The 19,988-nt window shown below is 42.2% G+C and overlaps 1 protein-coding gene across 3 annotated transcripts in view; it reads right to left on the bottom strand.

The window, feature by feature from the left end:
- Nucleotides 1–11,212, bottom strand: part of NRDE2 (NRDE-2, necessary for RNA interference, domain containing) — a 57,625-nt gene extending 46,413 nt beyond the window's left edge. For 2 of the 3 annotated variants that reach the window (XM_023205439.1, XM_023205440.1), the window contains exon 1: nt 10,916–11,212. In XM_023205439.1, the coding sequence (XP_023061207.1) occupies nt 10,916–10,979 (64 nt within the window). In that variant the 5' untranslated portion in view covers nt 10,980–11,212. Of the gene's footprint in view, nt 1–1,270; nt 1,295–10,915 lie in introns of those variants that run through there. The other variant, XM_023205441.1, reaches the window with a different exon arrangement.
- Between the last annotated feature and the right edge of the window lie 8,776 nt (nt 11,213–19,988).

The following is a 19,988-nucleotide window of genomic DNA, read 5'->3' as shown; positions in this document are numbered from 1 at the left end:
TTTTTTTTTTGAGACGGAGTCTCGCTCTGTCACCCAGGCTGGAGTGCAGTGGCCGGATCTCAGCTCACTGCAAGCTCTGCCTCCCGGGTTCACACCATTCTCCTGCCTCAGCCTCCCAAGTAGCTGAGACTACAGGCGCCCACCACCTCGCCTGGCTAGTTTTTTTGTATTTTTTAGTAGAGACGGGGTTTCACCGTGTTAGCCAGGATGGTCTCGATCTCCTGACCTCGTGATCCGCCCGTCTCGGCCTCCCGAAGTGCTGGGATTACAGGCTTGAGCCACCGCGTCCGGCCCCTTTTCATCTTTTAATCCTCACAACAAGGCTCTACGGCAGGTATTATGATCTCCATTTTATAGAAGAGAAAACTAAGACTCAAAGGGGTTAAGTAATTAGTAAGGTCATACCTAGTAAATGCTAAACAAATGCCCATGCAACCTTCTACTGTTTTTTTCCTTCTGAGGTCAGTTCCCTTCACTTGGGCCCAATTCCTGGCAAAAGATACGTGAAACTAGTTCCTGTTGCTCACTGAGATCAAAATTATTTCCACAATAATCAGATTCTATCATGAAAAAGGAAAAGTGGAAAAAGATGCAACAAACAGAATTCAGGAAAAGATGCTCTCAAACAATTCCAGTATATGTCTACATAAATATTCTAGATAGTGATGACAGCTGGAAGAAAATGTAAAGAAATACAGACATCACAACATACAGTGCGAGATTCTTCAAAGAAAGTCCTTCAGAAGACACAAGAAAGGCTTTTTAAATTTGAGAGATGGGGTCTTGCTGTGTTGCCCAAGCTGGTCTCAAACTCCTACGCTCAAGCGATCCTCCTGCTTCAGCCTCCCAAGAAGCTGGGACTACAGGCGTGCCATCACTGTGCCATGCTTTTGAGGATGCAATTGAGGCTTTGCTGTATGGCACTACTGTGGGGGAAAAAAATTCAGAAAGGAAGAAAATTTGGCCAGTGCATCTATTATACTAGCACTTTGGGAAGCTGAGGAGGGAGGACCACTTGAGCCCAGGAGTTCAAGACCAGCCTGGGCAACATAAGGAAGACTCCAACTCTATTAAAAAAAAAAAAAAAAAAAAAAGAAAGCTCTTGGGTTTTGAACCCGAATCATGATGGATCCTCTGTGACGTTCATGACAATCGAATGACCTTCTGTGGAGCAAAAGGTATTTTCACCTGACAAGAAGTTGTGTTTTATTTTATTTTTTGATAGCATATTAGCAGTAGACATGCAGGGAATATCAGAAGTAATACTCACCGTATGGTAGGCTTGGAAAGATTTTGGAAGTCCTCTAGTCCATGAACTTTCAAACTTTTCTTAGCCAAGGAACTCACTTTTCAAAGAGAATCTTCCAGAGAAGTCCAACAAGAAGAACAGAGAAGGCAGGGATGCTCTCTAGTTGGGAGTTCAGAGGGAGGGGCTGGGTCTGAGATGGCTCTTCAGAGCACAGCCTGGACACCACCGCCTCCCTTACAGACCAACAGCTGGAGTCCCAGCTGTGGCCAAGGGCAAGCATCTGAACCTGAATCTGTGACTCTTCATCCAGTTCTCTCCACCCCACATCATGGGAGCTTCTCTTCACTTCCTCAGCTAAGGGGGCTTGTTCTCCTAAAGTCTCCCTGCAGTTAGTACATGGGCTCTTATGGCACTCTTCACATTGTAATCTCATTATCTTCCCACTATACTCTAAGCCAAGAGTCAACAACTCAAATCCTTATAGGGACCAGATTAGCAATGACTACTGTGATACTACACAAGTGGCAAAAGAAAAAAGAAACACCACTGGCTTACAACTCTTCTATCCAAGTTTCCAGCTCCCTCCCCTCCTCCCACCTGTCACTTCCCAAACTATAGGCTCCATGAGGGCAGGGCCATGACTATACTGTATTCCCAACTCCTAGCACAGTGCCTTGGTACAAAGCAACTGGATTCGATAAATATCTGTTGAATAAATAAAATGAAAGAGGATATGCACCACATCTTTGCATGTTTATACCCCAACTCCTAATCAAATGAACAAACTGAAGAAATTTGAAATCTTCAAAAAAAATCCATTATCTAGGTATAAAGTACAACTAGTATAATTCTTCCTTTCTTCACTGTAAATGCATATTTAATCATGACATAAGTTACTGAACACCAACTCAACGCCCAGGTCGAGGTATTGGGGGTACAGCGGGGAACAAGAAAGGTTCTGCTCACATGGGGCTTATAATTATAATCTTCACTGTTAAAAAAAAAAAAAACGTGCATTGTTACATTCAATTTTAATTCAACAGAATTCTGGAGAAAGTGATCTGAGATGAAAAGACGCTTTATTAATCGGATTGCAAAGTCCTGTTCAACAGTTAGTTACATCCTCACGTAATTTACATACTTGATGGATATAAAATGTGTACATAGATAACTGTGCCAATACTAAGCAAGATGTAACATTTACAGAGAAGACCAGCAGCACACCAAATGCCTACAGTTTAAGAAAGAGAATCCCACTGGCTGACAAGGCTTTTGTGCTTGCAGGTTAGTAAATTACGAGTTGGAATGTGTTCCAGGGCCTGGAAATTAACACTCTGCCATACATTTTATTATGCATACACACCAAGCAATGTGGAAACATCAGGCAGAAAAATCACGTTAGAACTACTGCCTAACAAAAATAGGCAGGTATCTGGTAGAAATGTAGCATGTATAAATTTTCAGCATAATTTAACAGAAAATAATATAATGAATCACCACTGAATAATTTCAGCTGAAATACTTTTTATGAACATTTATTATATAACCCTATTTCTCCATCACTAGTAAAAATGCTTTAATTCTATTACACATAGAGGGAGGAAGGAATTGCCATGAAAAGATCTGAACTTTAAAATAGATTTTTAACTATAATTGGATAAAATATCCAAGTTCTACATCCATTCCCCTTCTATTATAACAAAATAGCACTGATTACTAGTTCGTTTGAGTGAACTCAGAGGTAAGTGCTCCTTCTGATACGGTAATTCAAAAAACATTTCTAGGGCCAACTGTATAAATAAAGTAGTGTATACATTACGGAAGAGATTTGTTCCTTTAAAATGAATAAGCCTAACAAAGGATCTGGGAGCACAAACTTATTTATACAAAAAGCACCAGCAAACATGGCTGAGAACTGCATTTAAGATGATTATTACACAGAACCTGAGCAAAGTCAGCACTTCCACGGCAGTTAATCTACAATTTGAAGAGGCCCAGGAATTCCAAAGGTATTACATAAAGGACCAAAACCCCAATGTTCTAATATCATAGCATGGTTTATAACACAAGTTCTCTAGTTAGGAGGACCTATGTTCAAACTGGTTGTTTCTTGGTTGTGCAACTCTGAACAAAATAACTTCTCTGAGTCTCTTGTTTTTCATTTGGCAATTTTTTACCGACAGCCAGGTATTGGTCGAGGTGCTAGGAATGCATGACGAATAAGACAAACCCAGCACTCCCCTCATGGAGCTACCCTACTAGCAGTCACTTCTATGCAATGTGACAAATGCAGAGAGAGAGAAAATAGGGAATAATGAGAGCACGCTCCCTAATTCAAACAAGGTCTCAATCCGAGAAAACTGCCTGAGAAAATATCTCAGCTAAGATCTAAAGGAGGAGGAGTGAAGGAAATATGCTCCTAGAAAGTGTCTGGGAAATAGAGAAATAGGAGAAGTGATTGTGGCTTGGACATTGGGACTGAGGGGAAATGGGGACAAAATGAAGCAGGAGAGGTAGGGCCTTAAAAAACATGTTTGAGAGCTTGGCATTACCCTAAGAGCAATGGGTAGATGGTCATGTTTTGAATGAGTGACAAAATCAGATATACTGTTTGAAAGATCAGCGGCAAAGAACAGCATTTAAGAGCACACATTTTAGGCCAGGCGCAGTGGCTCATGCCTGCAATCCCTGCATTTTGGGAGGCTGAGGCGTGTGGATCACTTGAAGTCACGAGTTCGAGACTAGCCTGGCCAACATGGTGAAACCCCGTCTCTACTAGAAATACAAAAATTAGCCAGGTGTGGTGGCGCACACCTGTAATCCCAGTTACTCAGAAGGCGAGGGAGGAGAATCGTTTGAGCCCTGGAGGCAGAGGTTGCAGTGAGTGGAGATGCCACTGCACCCCAGCCTGGGTGACAGAGCGAGACTCCATCTCAAAAAAAAAAAAAAAAAAAAAAGGGCAAACACTTTGAAGCTGAATTGCCGGAGTTCAAATCCTGACTCTGTGACTTACCAACCATGGGACCTTCACAAGTTACTTACTGGCTCCCTCTGTGGGTACATTTGAAGAGTACTAATTTCATAGAGTTGTTATGAGAATTCAGTAAGTTAGTAGTTGTAAGGCATTTAAACCAGCCAATGTCACATAGTGTTGTTTTTAAATAAAGACATTTTAAAATTCTTGCTACAGTGTGGAGAGTGGCTCAGGGAGCAATAGTAGGACTAACGGTGGGGACGCTATTTTAGGAGGCTGTTGTAGTAATCCAGGGGACAATGACGGCAAAAGTTAGGTAGTGGTAGTGAGACTATGGAGAAACTAAGGACTTTCAGAGTTGTTTGGAAGGACTAAAGAACTGAATGGGTGTGTGTCTAAGTTTCGGTTTAGGTGAATGGTAGTGCCATTTTCTGATGTGTGGACACAAGAAGAAAAAGGTTTGGGGGAAAAAGATAATGTGTTTAGTTTCTTCCCCAAATATGGATAATATGCTTCATATAATATGAAGATTAAATAAACTAATACACCATCTTCCATTCCAAATCTGTCAAATATTTGATTCCCAAGCAACAATGTTTTAGGGTACACGACCCTAGTCAACAATCTGAGGGTAGGAAGAAAAGCTCCAGAACTGAAGGGGTCAGATACTGGGCGCTCTCTGCTGCTCTTGACACAATGGATGCTCCTATTCCTGTTGGTTGAAAGAATGAATTTTACTAAACATAGCCCCACCAGGCTCATTACTGAATGTGATACCTACTTAAATCTTGGCCTCTTTGTTTTTTTTCTAAGATGGAGTCTCTCACTATGTCACCCAGGCTGGAGTGCAGTGGTGAGATCTCAGCTCACTGCAACCTCCAACTCCCAGGCTCAAGCAATCCTCCCGCCTCAACCTCCCGAGTAGCTGGGACCACAGGAACACACCACTACGCCCTGCTAGTTTTTGTTGTTGTTATTAGAGCCCAGGCTGGTCTCAAACTCCTAAGCTCAAGTGATCTGCCCGCCTTGGCCTCCCAAAGTGCTGGGATTTCAGGTGTAAGCCACCGTGCCTGGCCCTTGGCCTAACTTTTAATGGTAGCCAGAAAGAGGAGAACAGCGCCCCTCTCACTCATTTTGGTATTGGCTGTCTTTCCTGTCCAGGAGTTTAATGTTTTTTTTAATTGACACTCTGCACCCACTTCTTGCTAACACTATTTTACATTTTTATAACATTTTTATAGTGTAAGGCAAAAAGTACACTGCTTCTATTTATAACAGCAAAAGACTGGAAAGAGTCCAAATGTCCTTAATAGGGGACTAGTTGAATAAAGCATGTGACAGCCACACAATGGAGTTCTGTGCACTAGTAAAAAGAAATGAGGAAGATCTCTACAGAGTGTAGAGCGATCTCCAGGATCCAAGGTAAAATGCAGAATAGTATGCATTTAAGAAAGAGAGGGGAAATGTAGTTGCTTATAGAAAGGAAGAAAAAAAAAATGGGAAGATACCATGGGATAATGAAAACGTTAGTCTGCAGGGGAAGGAAAGTGACAGGCTGGATAAACAGAGATGGAAGGCTTTTCTTCTCTGAATATACCTGGTTTACAATTTTAATGTTAGACTAAGTGTTTTATAACATTATAAAGCAAAATCAAATTAAAAAGAAAAACAATGCCGAAAAATGGAAAACATTTACATTTATATCACCATGTATCAAACTGGTGGTAAAATCACACAGGGAATTGTTTCACGTGATTTTCAAACTCAGTAAATTGACCGCATATCCACTGTAGGCTACGTCCTTAAAACAAAAAGAACCGGCCGGGCGCAGTGGCTCGAGCCTGTAATCCCAGCACTTTGGGAGGCCGAGACGGGCGGATCACGAGGTCAGGAGATCGAGACCATCCTGGCTAATATGGTGAAACCCCGTCTCTACTAAAAAATACAAAAAACTAGCCGGGCGACGAGGCGGGCGCCTGTAGTCCCAGCTACTTGGGAGGCTGAGGCAGGAGAATGGCGTAAACCCGGGAGGTGGAGCTTGCAGTGAGCTGAGATCCGGCCACTACACTCATAGAACCATAAAAAAATCTGAAACTGTTAGTATTAGTCACATTAACACTGTTATTTTGAACATATAAAGAAATTTTAAAATTAAATCAAAGAAGTAAAAGTTTCATAATCTTACATTTGGAGTGGAAATACTAACATGAATTCCTGATGTATTTTTCTTTTCCCGGTTCCATCCACTGAGAAAGTCTAGAAGTAATGACAACACAGTGGTGATGATACCCCTAACAACCCAGTGTGTGGTTTTCATATATCCATACCACTTTCCACTAAAAGAAACCAGGATTCCCTGGAGAAATGGCCAACTCCAGGCCACAACAGAAAATGTAAGTGATGATTCCTGAACACCTCTTTGGACAGAAAGCAAGAAAGCTATTAAATAAAGATGATTGAGTCAGGCCCGGCATGATGGCTCATGCCTATAATCCCAGCATTCTGGGAGGCTGTGGCAGGAGCACTGTTTGAGGCCAGGAGTTCAAGATCAGCCTGACCAATGTAGCAAGACCCTATCTCTAAAAAAATAAATAAATCAGCTGAGTGTGGTGGTGCACACTAGTAGTCCTAGCTACTCAGGAGGCTGAGACAGGAGGACTGCTTGAGCCCAGGAATTGGAGATTGCAGTGAGCTATGATCGCGCCACTACACTCCAACCTGGGCGACAGGGTGAAACCTCATCTCTTAAAAAAAAAAAAAAAAAGCCTACCTGCAATGGATTGAAATATAAACGTTAAAAATTCATGACTTCATAATGAAAACAAAAGACTTCATACCTCACTGGTCACCTCTAGAAGTTACTGGGACCCCAACTCATTATTCTGAAACTAACGAAAGGAATGAATCAAGTAATTATCCTAGGCCAGACAAGGTGGCTCATGCACTTTGGGAGGCCAAGGCAGGTGGATTGCTTGAGGTCAGGAGTTTGAGACCAGCCTGGCCAACATGGTGAAACTCTGTCTCTACTAAAAATACAAAAATCAGCCAGGAGTGGTGGCACATGCCTGTAGTCCCAGTTACTTGGGAAGATGAGGCAGGAGAATCACTTGACCCACAGGTAGAGGTTGCAGTGAGCCAGATCTCACCACTGCACTCCAGCCTGGGCGACAGCTAGACTCTGTCTCAGAAAAAGAAAAAAAGAAAAAAGTATTTATCCTATATTTCCTTCCTAACTAAACTGTATTCAGGGTATCCCAATAGTTCTTCATAGAATAACTGATGTTAATAAATACAGGAGGAATGATACAATTAGAAAATAACCATTTTGCAACCTCAATGAAATAATAATGAATCTAAACAACAATCATAAATGGCTGCAAAAATCATTAGCCGTAAGGTTCACGGGCTGCTTCATACGGGATGAAACAGGTTGCAAACACATGAATCCACTGGTCAATCTTCACATCACTAAAACAGAAAACATCAGACAGGGCATCCTCCTGATACGATTCCATAGCAAGTGGACTGCTCCCCCAATGAGGTACTTTCAACAAAAAGATTAAATCTGAATAATTAATTGACTAGCGCTAAATACCAGTTTATAGGAAATACTGGGATACAGAAGCATGTTAAGTGACACTATGAGGATTTGGTGGTAAATGTTTACAGGACAAATAACACGGTTTCCTCAAAAAATCGATCACATGGAATGAAGGAGAGGGAAAAACTGACCTACACTGAAAGAGACCTAAGGCCACATCCACAAAATGCAATGTTGGCTTTATTTTGGAAATTGACTTGAACAATCCAACTGTAAAATCCCATTTTTGAAACATCTTGTGAAATGTGAACACTGACTGGTAAGTGAAAAATGACCAGAAAAGAATTATGGCTTGTTTTCATTACAGGAGATAATGTTGTGTTTACATTTTTTCAAAAGACAATACTTTATAAAACATACTTTTACACACATTTTCCTGATCGTAGATATCCAGAGGATGTCAAACAAATATTATTTAAGACTCCTCTGCAAAACTTCGATTTCCTCCTCTCAAAATAAAAGGATAAAGCTTTGACCTGTTATTAAAGATCACTACCCTCCATCACCACCAGCCCAGTCATATTTCTCAAGGTTCCTCTTTATGCCACTATATCTCCAGACAAACTAGATGATTTGCAGTTCTCACGCTTTTCTTCTGCAGGACTTGAAGGCCCTGGTATACCCTTCCACCATCTTTATTTGTCCAAATCCTACCCTCCTGAAGATCCATCCAAAACTTAGCTCCTGGCTAGGCACAGTGGCTCATGCCTGTAATCTCAGAACTTTGGCAGGCTGAGGCAGGAGGATCACTTGAGCCCAGCAGCCTGAGATCAGCCTGGGCAACAACATAGCAAGACCCTGTCTCTACTTAAGAAAGAAAAAAAAAAAAGAGAAGTAGGCTGGGCACATTGGCTCACACCTGTAATCCCAGAACTTTGGGAGGCCAAGGTGGGCAGATCATCAAAGCTCAGGAGTTCCAGATCAGCCTGGCCAACATGGTGAAACCCCATTTCTACTAAAAATACAAAAAATTAGCAGGGTGTGGTGGCGCATGCCTGTAATCCAAGCTACTCAGGAGACTGAGGCACACGAATCACTTGAAGTGGGGAGGCAGAGGTTGCAGTGAGCTGAGATTGCACCATTGCACTCCAGCCTGGGTGAGAGAGTGAGACTGCCTCAAAAAAAAAAAAAAAAAAAGTAAAAGAAAAAAAATTAGTTCCTACATAAAGCCTTCTTTGAACCTTCTATTAGAAGTAATTATTACTGGGCTGGGTGTGGTGGCTCACAAGTGTAATCCCAGCACTTTGGGAAGCTGCGGCAGGTGAATCACTTTAAAGTCAGGAGTTTGAGACCAGCCTGGCCAAAACGGTGAAACCCCGTCTCTACTAAAAACACAAAAATTAGCCGGGCATGGTGGCGAGTGCCTGTAGTCCCAGCTACTCGGGAGGCTGAGGCAGGAGAATCACTTGAACCCGGGAGGTGAAGGCTGCAGTGAGCCAAGATCGTACAACTACACTCCAGCTTGGGCGACAGAGCAAGACTTGGTCTCAAAAAAAGAAATAAATAAATAAATAAAAAGAAGAAGTAATTAATCCTGTAGTTAACCTATGATACCTATAACATCCTATCTTGTACTATACACTTTTTTTAGGTGCCCTTATGCTTTCGTGCAACACATAATTATTAAGTAACTACTATCTATCTGTACATCTAGAAAATATTTATTGAACACCTATTATATTTTGGACCTGTGCTGGGGCCAATGAACAGACAAACACTGCACAACCTGATAGAGATTACAGTCTAGTAAGGGAAGACCACAATTTTACACAAGAAATTACTCACAATTATGAGAAACAGGACAAGCACAGCAGCTCATAGTAATCCTAGCTCCTGTAATCCTAGCACTTTGGGAGCACCAAGGCAGAGGATCGCTTGAGCTCACGAGTTCGAGACCAGCCTGGTCAACACAGTGAGACCTCGTCTCTACTAAATATTAAAAAAAATTAGCCAAGCCTGGTGGTGCACACCTGTAGTTCCAGCTATTCATGAGGCTGAGGCAGGAAGCTGAGCCCAGGAGTCTGAGGCGGCAGTGAGTTATGACAGCACCACTGTACTCCAGCCTGAGCAACAGAGTGAAAGCCTGTCTCAAAAAAAAAAAAAAAAAATTTAGGAGAAACGTTACAAAAAGTGTAGGAACTATATGAGAGGAAGTAACAGACGTGTAAGACTCAATTGGGCTCTGCCACAAATGACACATAATTTAGAATTTTTTTTTTTTTTTTTAAGAGACAAGGACGCAGCAGCAAGATCATGGCTCACTGCAGCCTCAAACTTCTGGGCTCAAGCAATCCTCTCACCTCGGCCTCCTGAGCAGCTGGTACTACAGGTGTGTACCACCATGTCCGGCTTTTTTTTAAGAGACAGGAATCTCGCTATGTTGACCATGATGGTCATGAACTCCCGGGCTCAAACTATTTTTCCACCCACAGGTGTGGGCCACTGATCCTGGCCAGGATTAATTACTTCTTAAATGAACTATGTACCCCAATTTTGAACAATGCAGCTCTGCTGGAAATGTCTGGGACTTAAGTAAAATGTGTAAAGCCATAACCTGATATACAGTAGGCCCTCAAGAATAAAAGTCAGTTCTTTTCACTGGGTGCTGGACCCGTCCAGAGAGAAACTGATTAGATTTTGGATACTAATCCCGTAGCCCCAGGCTGCTAAGTAATATCAACCTAATAAGCATTTCACAAATAAGTATAACAGGAAAGGAAGGAATACATAATAAAAACATTCTGCATTTGCATCAAGGGTTTCCTTGAGATGTCGAGTATCACTACTCCCAATTTAAAGATGAAGTAACTGAGGCTCGAAAAAAGAACAGGACCTAACAACATCGTAGAGAAGTCCCAGCTCCAGGGTATCTGCTGGTCTCTCTCCACCCCTCCATAACTCTACAACCTCGGCCCAGAACAGGCCTTTGGGCCCCAGACCTCGGAGGAGGTCTTGAGCCTTTCCCAGAAGGCTTTGCAGCGCCGCGGAGAACTCTGGGATACAAAAATCCAAGGCAAAAGGCTACATCTGGACCCGAAAAACGGCCTCTTAAGCCCCCCAAGTGCCTTCTTCGGCTCGTTTGTGTGCTTACCTTTCCTGGAGCTCCCGCTATCGGGAGCCTCACTAATCCCCGCGAAGGCCGGGAACAGCGCCATGACCACAGGCCGTACCGCAGTTCCTCTCTACAGATATGGCGTCGGCGAGCGAGCGCCAGTGTGAGGACCCCAGCCGTCGCGGTACACTCTGGGAAATGTGGTTTTCGCGAAGCTCTCTGGGGCTTGACCCCGAAGCGGGAGGGGCGGGGCCCAGAGGGGAGGGTGGCCAAGGGACGGGGACGCGGCGGGGCAGGGCGAGGCAGGGCAAATCAGGGTAGGGCGGGGCCAAGGGGGGCGGGGCGAGAAGTGACGGGTTCCTAGTGGTTGGGACCCTGTGAGAACCGGAACTGCGAAAACCGGGGGAGGGAATTGTTCACGGCAGAGAGGGACTAAGGAAATTGGGATTCCAATTCGACCCCTAAATTCACACCATCCTTGCTAACCGGGTCAACTTAAACGCTCTAAGCATTAGTTTCCTTATCTGCAAAATGTTGAGAAGATTAAATGAACATATTTATAAAGGGCCTAGCCTTGAGTCCGGCCCATGAAAAGCACTTAATATGTGTTAGCTGTTATGTGAATTATGATTGCAAGTTCGGCCCAAAGTCATGTGAGCTATCCAAACTTCAATCAGGTTATCATATTAAATACCCCACAACAAGGAAAAATGGAAAGTCCCATCAAGTTCAAGGGTCTTTGATAGTTAGAAAATACCTGTCTATGAAACATTCTTGACCCTGGTTCCCCCCACCGAAAATCTAATCACACCTGCTACCAGAAATATAGAGAATAAAGGAACAACTTAGAAGACTGTACCACCAAGAAACAATTAGCCAAATTTAGAATGTGGGAAATTATAGAAAACAACGGTGCTTCCTTCACGTATCAATGGCTTTAAGAGCGCAGGAGATTGTAATAGATACGAAGATCTTACAGACATATCAAGCAAATACAATGTATTTATGGCCTCACCTCATTATGATTCTAATTGGACAAACTGTAAAAAGACCTTTTTAAGATAGATGGAGAAATAAGAAGGTAGGCAGAGTACAAGCAATTCGTAATTCTTGTGAATTCTGTTAGATGTACTAAGGTACTGATGTCACTGAGGTGACCTTTATGTATTTATTTTGAGACAAGGTCTCCCTCTGTCGCCCAGGCTGGAGCGCAGTGGTGTGATCTCTGTTCATTACAGCCTCAGACTCCTTGATTCAAGCAATCCCCTCATCTCAGCCTCCCAAGTGGCTGGGACCACAGGCTACACCACCATGTCTGGCAATTTTTTTTTTTTTTTTTAGATAGAGGCAGGGTTTCACCATGTTGCCCACGCTGGTCTCGAACTCCTGGGCTCGAGCGATCTGCCCCCCTCGGCCTCCCAAAGTGCTGGGTGCCTGTACCTGAGCCACCGCACCCAGCCTGAGATGACTTTTTAAAGTTCTTATATATTAGAGATATATACTGAAGTATTTGCAAGAGAAAATAGGTAGGTTAATGAAGATATATTTATTAGGATCCCAGGGAGTTAAAGATCTTTATTAGATAGAAATACATTAGAAACCAGAGATGCAAATGTAATCATCTAATCAAGGAATGGATGGACTCTAATGAAGGCTGCAGATCTGCATAAGAATTAGGTTCTATGAGTCCAAAATAGATACCCTTAAAGCTTTGAAGTCCCTGGCAGAGTACTTACAAAAAGGAGCTTAGTATGACAATAGGGGCAGTAATTCCTGTATGTCTTCAACTTTAAATCTCAGGTTCTGCCAAAATCTTTGACTCTAAGTTACCTCAATTAATTGGGGCAGCATTTGTCTTTCTCAGCAGATCACTTCAGGTAACTGGGATGGAAATAGTCTATCCCAATGCCTCCTATCTTTCCACCCCAGAAAAGTAAGAATTAATATGGATGTTTTAAGAAATTAAAACCATAATAATGTTTCTGTAATATGAAGGAATCTGGGTATTTAGGTATATTGTGTACTCACAAATGTATAAGAGAATGTTGCTCAGGAGACCCTTCTCATAAGAACAACTGAAAGTGTAAGCAACTAACTGATATAGACTCCTGGTTTTAAGTTAAAATCTTTTTGTGTGCGTTTTGCTTTTGAGACAAGGTCTCCTCTCTCACCCAGGCTCAAGTGCAGTGGTGCGATCATGACTTACTCCGGTCTCAACCATCTGCCTCAGCATCCCAAAGTGCTAGGATTACAGGTGTGAGCCACGATGGCCGGTGGTAAATTGAAATCTGAGGTAAGCCGTTTCAGGATATCCAAGAGAATCTAAAGTTCGCCATATTTATATGTGTAATTGATTAGCTTTATAAGAATAATGGGGACCTGTTGCAGGAGCATGAGGGAGGCTGCAGATTCCATTTCGAGGCAGTGCTGAGCTCACGGAATAGACACCATGAGCAAAGCTCACCCTCCCTAGCTGAAAAAAGCTTACGGACAAGAAGTTAGAAGCCTTAGAATGAGTATAAATAATGACGGTTCAACAGAGAAATCCATGTCCCCTCTCTAGAGGGCCTGTTTTTACTGTGATATAAGAATCAGGTCACGTACTTACTTACTTTTTTTTTTTTCTTCTTCTTCTTTTTTTTTTTTTTTTGAGACAGAGTTTCACTCTGTTGTCCAGGCTGGAGTGCAGTGGTGCAACCTCTGTTCACTGCAACCTCTGCCTCCCAGGTTCAAGCGATTCTTGTGCCTCAGCCTCCCAGTAGCTGGGATTACAGGTGCCCGCCACCACGCCCGGCTAATTTTTGTATTTTTAGTAGAGACTGGGTTTCACCATGTTGGCCAGGCTGGACTTGAACTCCTGACCTCAGGGATCTGCCTGCCTTGGCATTCCAAAGTGCTGGGATTACAGTCGTAAGCCACCGCACCCAGCCGGTCATGCATTTTCATGTTTAACTTTTTGTTAAACTTTTATAGTAGTCAAAAAATAATTAATAATTGAAGAAGATTAACATATTGCTGGATAACTGAAGTACCTGAAAAGGAAATAAGTTGTATTAAATTTGTAAATTTACATGAAATGTATAAATGCTGAGCAGAGGTCAGCAAACTTTCTCTTAAAGGGCCATGTGGTAAATATTTTAGGGTTTATGAACCAGAAGTTACCTGTCACAACTACTCAATTCTGCCATTGTACTGGAAAACAGCCATAGACAAAAACTATATAAGTGAATGGGCATGGCTGTGTTCCAATTAACTTTATCTATAGAAAAAGGTGGTGGGTCTACAGGTCAACCCCAAAGAGTCATATAATATATTGGACAGTGTTTAATTAACTACCTTTATAAATTGAAACATACATTACTCAAGATCCCTTAAAAAATATTGCTAAAACTTATTAGACTTATAAATGAAATAACATTTGTAAGCTAAACTTGAACATTTAAGAATATTACTCTTCAATTAAAACATTTATTCGTTTATATTGAACAACTTTTCAGGAGATGAACAGGACAGAGGAACAGGTTGAACACCACCAGGGGATACAATCAACAAAACACTGATAGTGGGAAACTGTGTTGATCAATCTTCCAGGTTTCTTCAACAAATAAAATACAAGGGAAAAAAATAATGCAAGGGAGCCAAAGGGGGATGCTATGGTTGGAAGATTTGTCCCCTCCAAAATTCATGGTGAAACCTAATCACCAATGTGATGGTATTAAGAAGTGGGACCCGGGAGGCGGAGGCAGGAGAATCCTTTGAACCAGGGAGGTGGAGGTTGCAGTGAACCAAGATCTTGCCACTGCACTCCAACCTGAGCAACAGAGTGAGACTCGGTCTCTGAATAAATAAATAAATAAATAAATAAAACCGGAACCTTTAGGAAGTGATTAAGTCGTGAGGACAGAACTCTCATAAATGAGATTAGCAACCTTGTAAAAGAGCTGGAGGTAGCTAGTGTTGTTCCCTTTTTGCCCTTCCACCTTCTTCCATGTGAGGACATGGCAACAAGGTGTCATCTTAAAAGCTCAGAGCACCCATCACCACATGCCAAACCTGCCTGCACCTTCATCTTGGACTTCCCAGCTTCCAGAACTGTGAGAAATAAATTTCTGTAATTTATAAATTTCCCAGTCTCAGGTATTTTGTTATACCAGCACAAACAGACTAAGGGGACTTATAAGTTCAGAGACTTGAGAGACACATTGACCCTGCATAGTATTGTACAGATCTAATCTAGATTCTGATTCAAACAAACCACGTAAGTAAAATGATGACATTTATTAAATAGTTGAAAATTTGGACACTGTCTGGATATTTGATAACATTAAGGAATTATTGTTAAAATCTTAAAGGCATGATAATGGCATTGTGGTGCATATATATTTTTTAAAGGGTGTCTGTCTTTTAGAAGTACATGCTGAAGTACTTACAAGTGAAATGATATAACACGTAGACTTCAAATTAATACTAGGAGGGAGTTCATGAGTGGCAGTATGGAGGAAACAAGATTGGCCTGGGTTGATAAATTATTGAAGCTGAATTAACGTGTACATGAGAATTCATACACTATTTTGTCTGTTTTTTATTAAGTATATTTAAATGTTTCCTAATATAGACTTTTTAAACTAGTATTTTAAAAGTTTGTTTTTAAAACAAAAGTATAACAGGGTCAGGTGCCATGGCTCACGCCTGTAATCCCAGTGCTTTGGGAGGCCAAGGCAGGAGGATCCCTTGAGCCCAGGAGTTCAAGACCAGCCTGGGCAACATTGGGAGACTCCTTCTCTACAAAAAAAAAGAAAAAAAAGAAAAAAAAATAGCTGAGCATGATGGTGCATGTCTATAGTCCCAGCTACTCGCCTATAGACCCAACTACTTGAGTGGCTGAGGTGGAAGAGGCTCAAGACATGCTTAAGCCAGGAGATCGAGGCTGCAGTGAGCCACAATGGTACCACTGCAATGCAGCCTAGGTTACAAAGTGATACCCTGCCTATAAAAAAAAAAATAATAATAACAATAGGAACAAACTGCTGATACATATAACATGAATGAATCTCAAAATTGGTATGCTGGGTATAAAAAGCCGGACACAAAGAGTGTTTACTGTATGATTCTATTTATACGAAATCCTAGAAAATACAAATTAATATGTAGTGACAAGAGAGTGGATCGGTGTCTGCCTTGCTCTGGGAACGAAGAGAGGGATATTCCACAGAGGGGTGCGGAGAATGTTTTGGGCTTGATGGAAATATTTTGAATCTTGTTTGTGGTGGGGGTATCACAGGTGTGTAACTGACCGAGTTCTTAAAAGCTTAAGAACTGGGCCGGGCGCGGTGGCTCAAGCCTATAATCCCAGCACTTTGGGAGGCCAAGACGGGCGGATCACGAGGTTAGGAGATCGAGACCATCCTGGCGAACACGGTGAAACCCCGTCTCTACTAAAAAATACAAAAAAACTAGCCGGGCGAGGTGGCGGGCGCCTGTAGTCCCAGCTACTCCGGAGGCTGAGGCAGGAGAATAGCGTGAACCCGGGAGGCGGAGCTCGCAGTGAGCTGAGATCCGGCCACTGCACTCCAGCCTGGGCAACAGAGCAAGACTCGGTCTCAAAAAAAAAAAAAAAAAAAAGCTTAAGAACAAACAAGGGTTTTGAATTTGTTTTTTAATACATTGGATGCCAGTCTTTTAAACACTATGTCTGCAAATTTTTTCTGGAAAGAGTCACATAAAACATATGGTATTGGCTGGGTGCAGTGGCTCACACCTGTAATCCCAGCACTTTAGGAGGCTGAGGCAGGTGGATCACTTGAGGTCAGTTTGAGACCAGACTGGCCAACATAGTGAAACCCCCATCTCTACTAAAAATACAAAAATTAGCCTGGAGTGGTGGCAGGTGCCTGTAGTCCCAGCTACTCAGGAGGCTGAGGCAGGAGAATTGCTTGAACTTGGGAGGCAGAGGTTGCAGTGAGCCAAGATTGTGCCACTGCACTCCAGCTTGGGCAACAGAGCATGACTCCACCTAAAAAAAAAAAAAAAAAAGGTCGCAACCACACTGAAATTTGAATTTTATACAATTTTCACATGTCGTAAAATGTTATTTGCCTATTTTTTCAACATCTGTATATGTAAAAATCATTCTTAACACATAGGTCATACCAACTGGCAGTGGGCTGAGCTGATCCACTGCCGTAATTTTCTAGACCTATGCAAACTTTTTATTATTAGAGTCAACTAAAAGTAAACTTTTGAGTAGTCTTCTCTGCATTGAAAAACAATCCCAGAAGGAATAAAAACAACACACTTTATTATTATTATCATTACTATTTCAATCTACAGGCTTTGGGTATTTCCAGTGCATTTGGCAGGGATTGCTCAGAATAAACAAAGATGTTTTCAGGTAATGATTTGGCTTTGTACGTAACTTGACTAAAGGAAGGGACTGAACTGCTCAACCACTTTTAAGTATCTCTCTTCTTTGTGGCAGAGATAAGTCACTCTAGACTGTTAAGTTGCTGTTTTGCATCTGTCTCATTCTCTGGGGTATTCTCATTAGCCTGTATTTGTCACGGATCTTGATCGCCTCTGGACCCTGACGTAAGTGAATCTTTTCCCTGAAGCTGGCAGAAAGGAAAAGGAAAAAACAAACAAACAAACAAAAACTGTGCAGGAGAGAAATGTGAAAAGAGGCTTTGTTTTAGTTGCAGAGGAGTTGGATAAGAGTTTTGATCTTAGCAAAGCAGGCAGCTAGTTTGTCCAGAAAAAAAAAAAAACAAGAGGCTGGGTGCAGTGGCTCATGCCTGTAATGCCAACACTTTGGGAGGCCAAGGTGGGAGGATAAGGTGTTTGAGACCAGCCTGGGCAACAAAGTGAGATGCCGTTTCTACAGAAAAATTTAAAAATTAGCCAGGCTTGGTGGTGCATACCTGTGGTCCCAGCTATTCGGGAGGCTGAGGCAGGAGAATTGCTTGAGCCCAGGAGATCAAGGCTGCAGTGAGCCATGATCGCACCACTGCACTCCAGCCTGGACAACAAAGCGAGACCCTGTCTCAAAAAAAAGAAAAGAAAAAAAAAAGGAATGGAAAAGAGGTGGGTAAGAGTGAGAGCTAAAAACTATAGAAAACAGCCTTTAGGTCATTCCAGAAGACATGATATGAACAAAAGGATTGGCAAGAGGCAGCTAGACACAAAATAGGTAGGTAGTCAGTACTTGTTTGTTGGCAAAATACTGTATACGTAGTTCCCACTCACCTTTGGAAGAAGATATTATAGAAAAAGGAATAGGGGGCCAGCCATGGTGTCTCATGCCTGTAATCCTAGCACTTTGGGAGGCTGAGGCGGGTGGATTGCTTGAGCCAAGAAGTTCGAGACCAACCTGGGCAATATAGTGAAACTCTGTCTCTATCTTTTTTTGTTTTGTTTTGTTTTGTTTTGTGACAGAGTCTCGTTTTGTCGCCCAGGCTGGAGTGCAGTGGCGCAATCTCGGCTCACTGCAAGCTCCGCCTCCTGGGTTCACGCCATTCTCCTGCCTCAGCCTCCGAGTATCTGGGACTACAGGAGCCCACCACCATGCCCGGCTAATTTTTTGTATTTTTAGTAGAGATGGGGTTTCACTGTGTTAACCAGGATAGTCTCGATCTCCTGACCTCGTGATCCGCCCGCCTCACCTCCCAAAGTGCTGGAATTACAGGCGTGAGTCACAGCGCCCGGCTTCTATCATTTTTTAAATAAAACTAAAAAAAGAGAAAGGAATAGGTAGTGAACATGTTTGTTTTGTTTAGTTGGCGGGCTCCTTTCTGAATCCACAAGAAGTCCTATCAGTACAATGTGATCTGGCTGTCCCAGCCCCATCTGACAGGTTAGGATAAGTGTGTGACCCAGCTCGGTCATGTCTTTAGTTGATAGGTGTTCAATCCAGCTCTGACCCAAGCCAGGCCAAGCAAAGTTCTTTTCCATGAATTTTGAAACTAGAACTGAAAAGGAAAAAGTTATCTCTTTGTGTGTCTAGACTGCAAGATATAATAGTCCAGGAGTAGAGATGCAGAGTAAACTGCCTGTGGAGAGAAGATAAAACCAGGAGTGAGCTGGACAGGACGGGCCCGGGGTTTCAGAACTCAAATTCTAATTCTCCCTGGAGCTCAGCCACATTCCTAGGCTTGGGTTCTAGGAAACAGCCCAATATCCTTATAATACATTTCACATTTCAGTAAACAAATTCTGTCACTTGCTACCAAGAGTCCTAAATGATACAGAATGAACGAGTGAATGAATAAATGATACCATTTCCACACTCAAAGTCACAATCTCAGAACCTGAGGATACTCCAATTGTTAATAGTTTGAATGACAAATGACACTTTTAAAATGGTCTACTCAGAACATGTATAAACAAACTCCATTCATCTGAAGAGGGAAAGAATCCTCACTCACTGATCAAGAAAACCGGAGAAACGGGTCTATCAACTCCATCAGTCTTAAGGAATTTTCTGGTAGTTCCTATGAAGTCAAACGAAAGAAAATGTGCCCTTTGGAAATCAGAAATATCAGCAAGGAAATCAAACAGCCTGAGCCACTTCACTGGTGTGATCTTTTTTCTGTTTTATTTATTTTGTTTTGTTTTGGGGTGATGGGGGTCTCAGGTTGGAAATGTCTCAATATGTGGACACAATCCCAAATAACAGATCTTCAGTCATAGTTAACCAGCCTATTTATGCCTAACTCACAATTCACGCACTCCAGAACCTGCTAAAATATGTAAAGTTATGCAGAAAATAGAGAAGAGTGACACCAATAACACTTAATAACTGTACCGTAGTCTAGAATAATCATTAAGAGAACCCTGCTTGGGTTTACTGTCCTAAATGGAGGCTGGTTTACATTTTTAAGAGCCTTGGATAAGAGTGACTTTAATCAGAGTTTTATTTATTTATTTATTTTTTATTTTATTTTATTTTTTTTGAGACACAGCTTTGCTCTTGTTGCCCAAGCTGGAGTGCAATGGCACAACCTCAGCTCACCACAACCTCCACCTCCCAGGTTCAAGCGATTTTCCTGCCTCAGCCTTCCCAAGTAGCTGGGATGACAGGCATGCGCCACCAGTCCTGGCTAATTTTGTATTGTTA

Source organism: Piliocolobus tephrosceles, chromosome 6, assembly GCF_002776525.5.
Source record: "Piliocolobus tephrosceles isolate RC106 chromosome 6, ASM277652v3, whole genome shotgun sequence".
Classification (NCBI taxonomy): domain Eukaryota; kingdom Metazoa; phylum Chordata; class Mammalia; order Primates; family Cercopithecidae; genus Piliocolobus; species Piliocolobus tephrosceles.
Note: the sequence above shows the minus strand (reverse complement) of the source record. Positions and strands in the feature narration are given on the sequence as shown.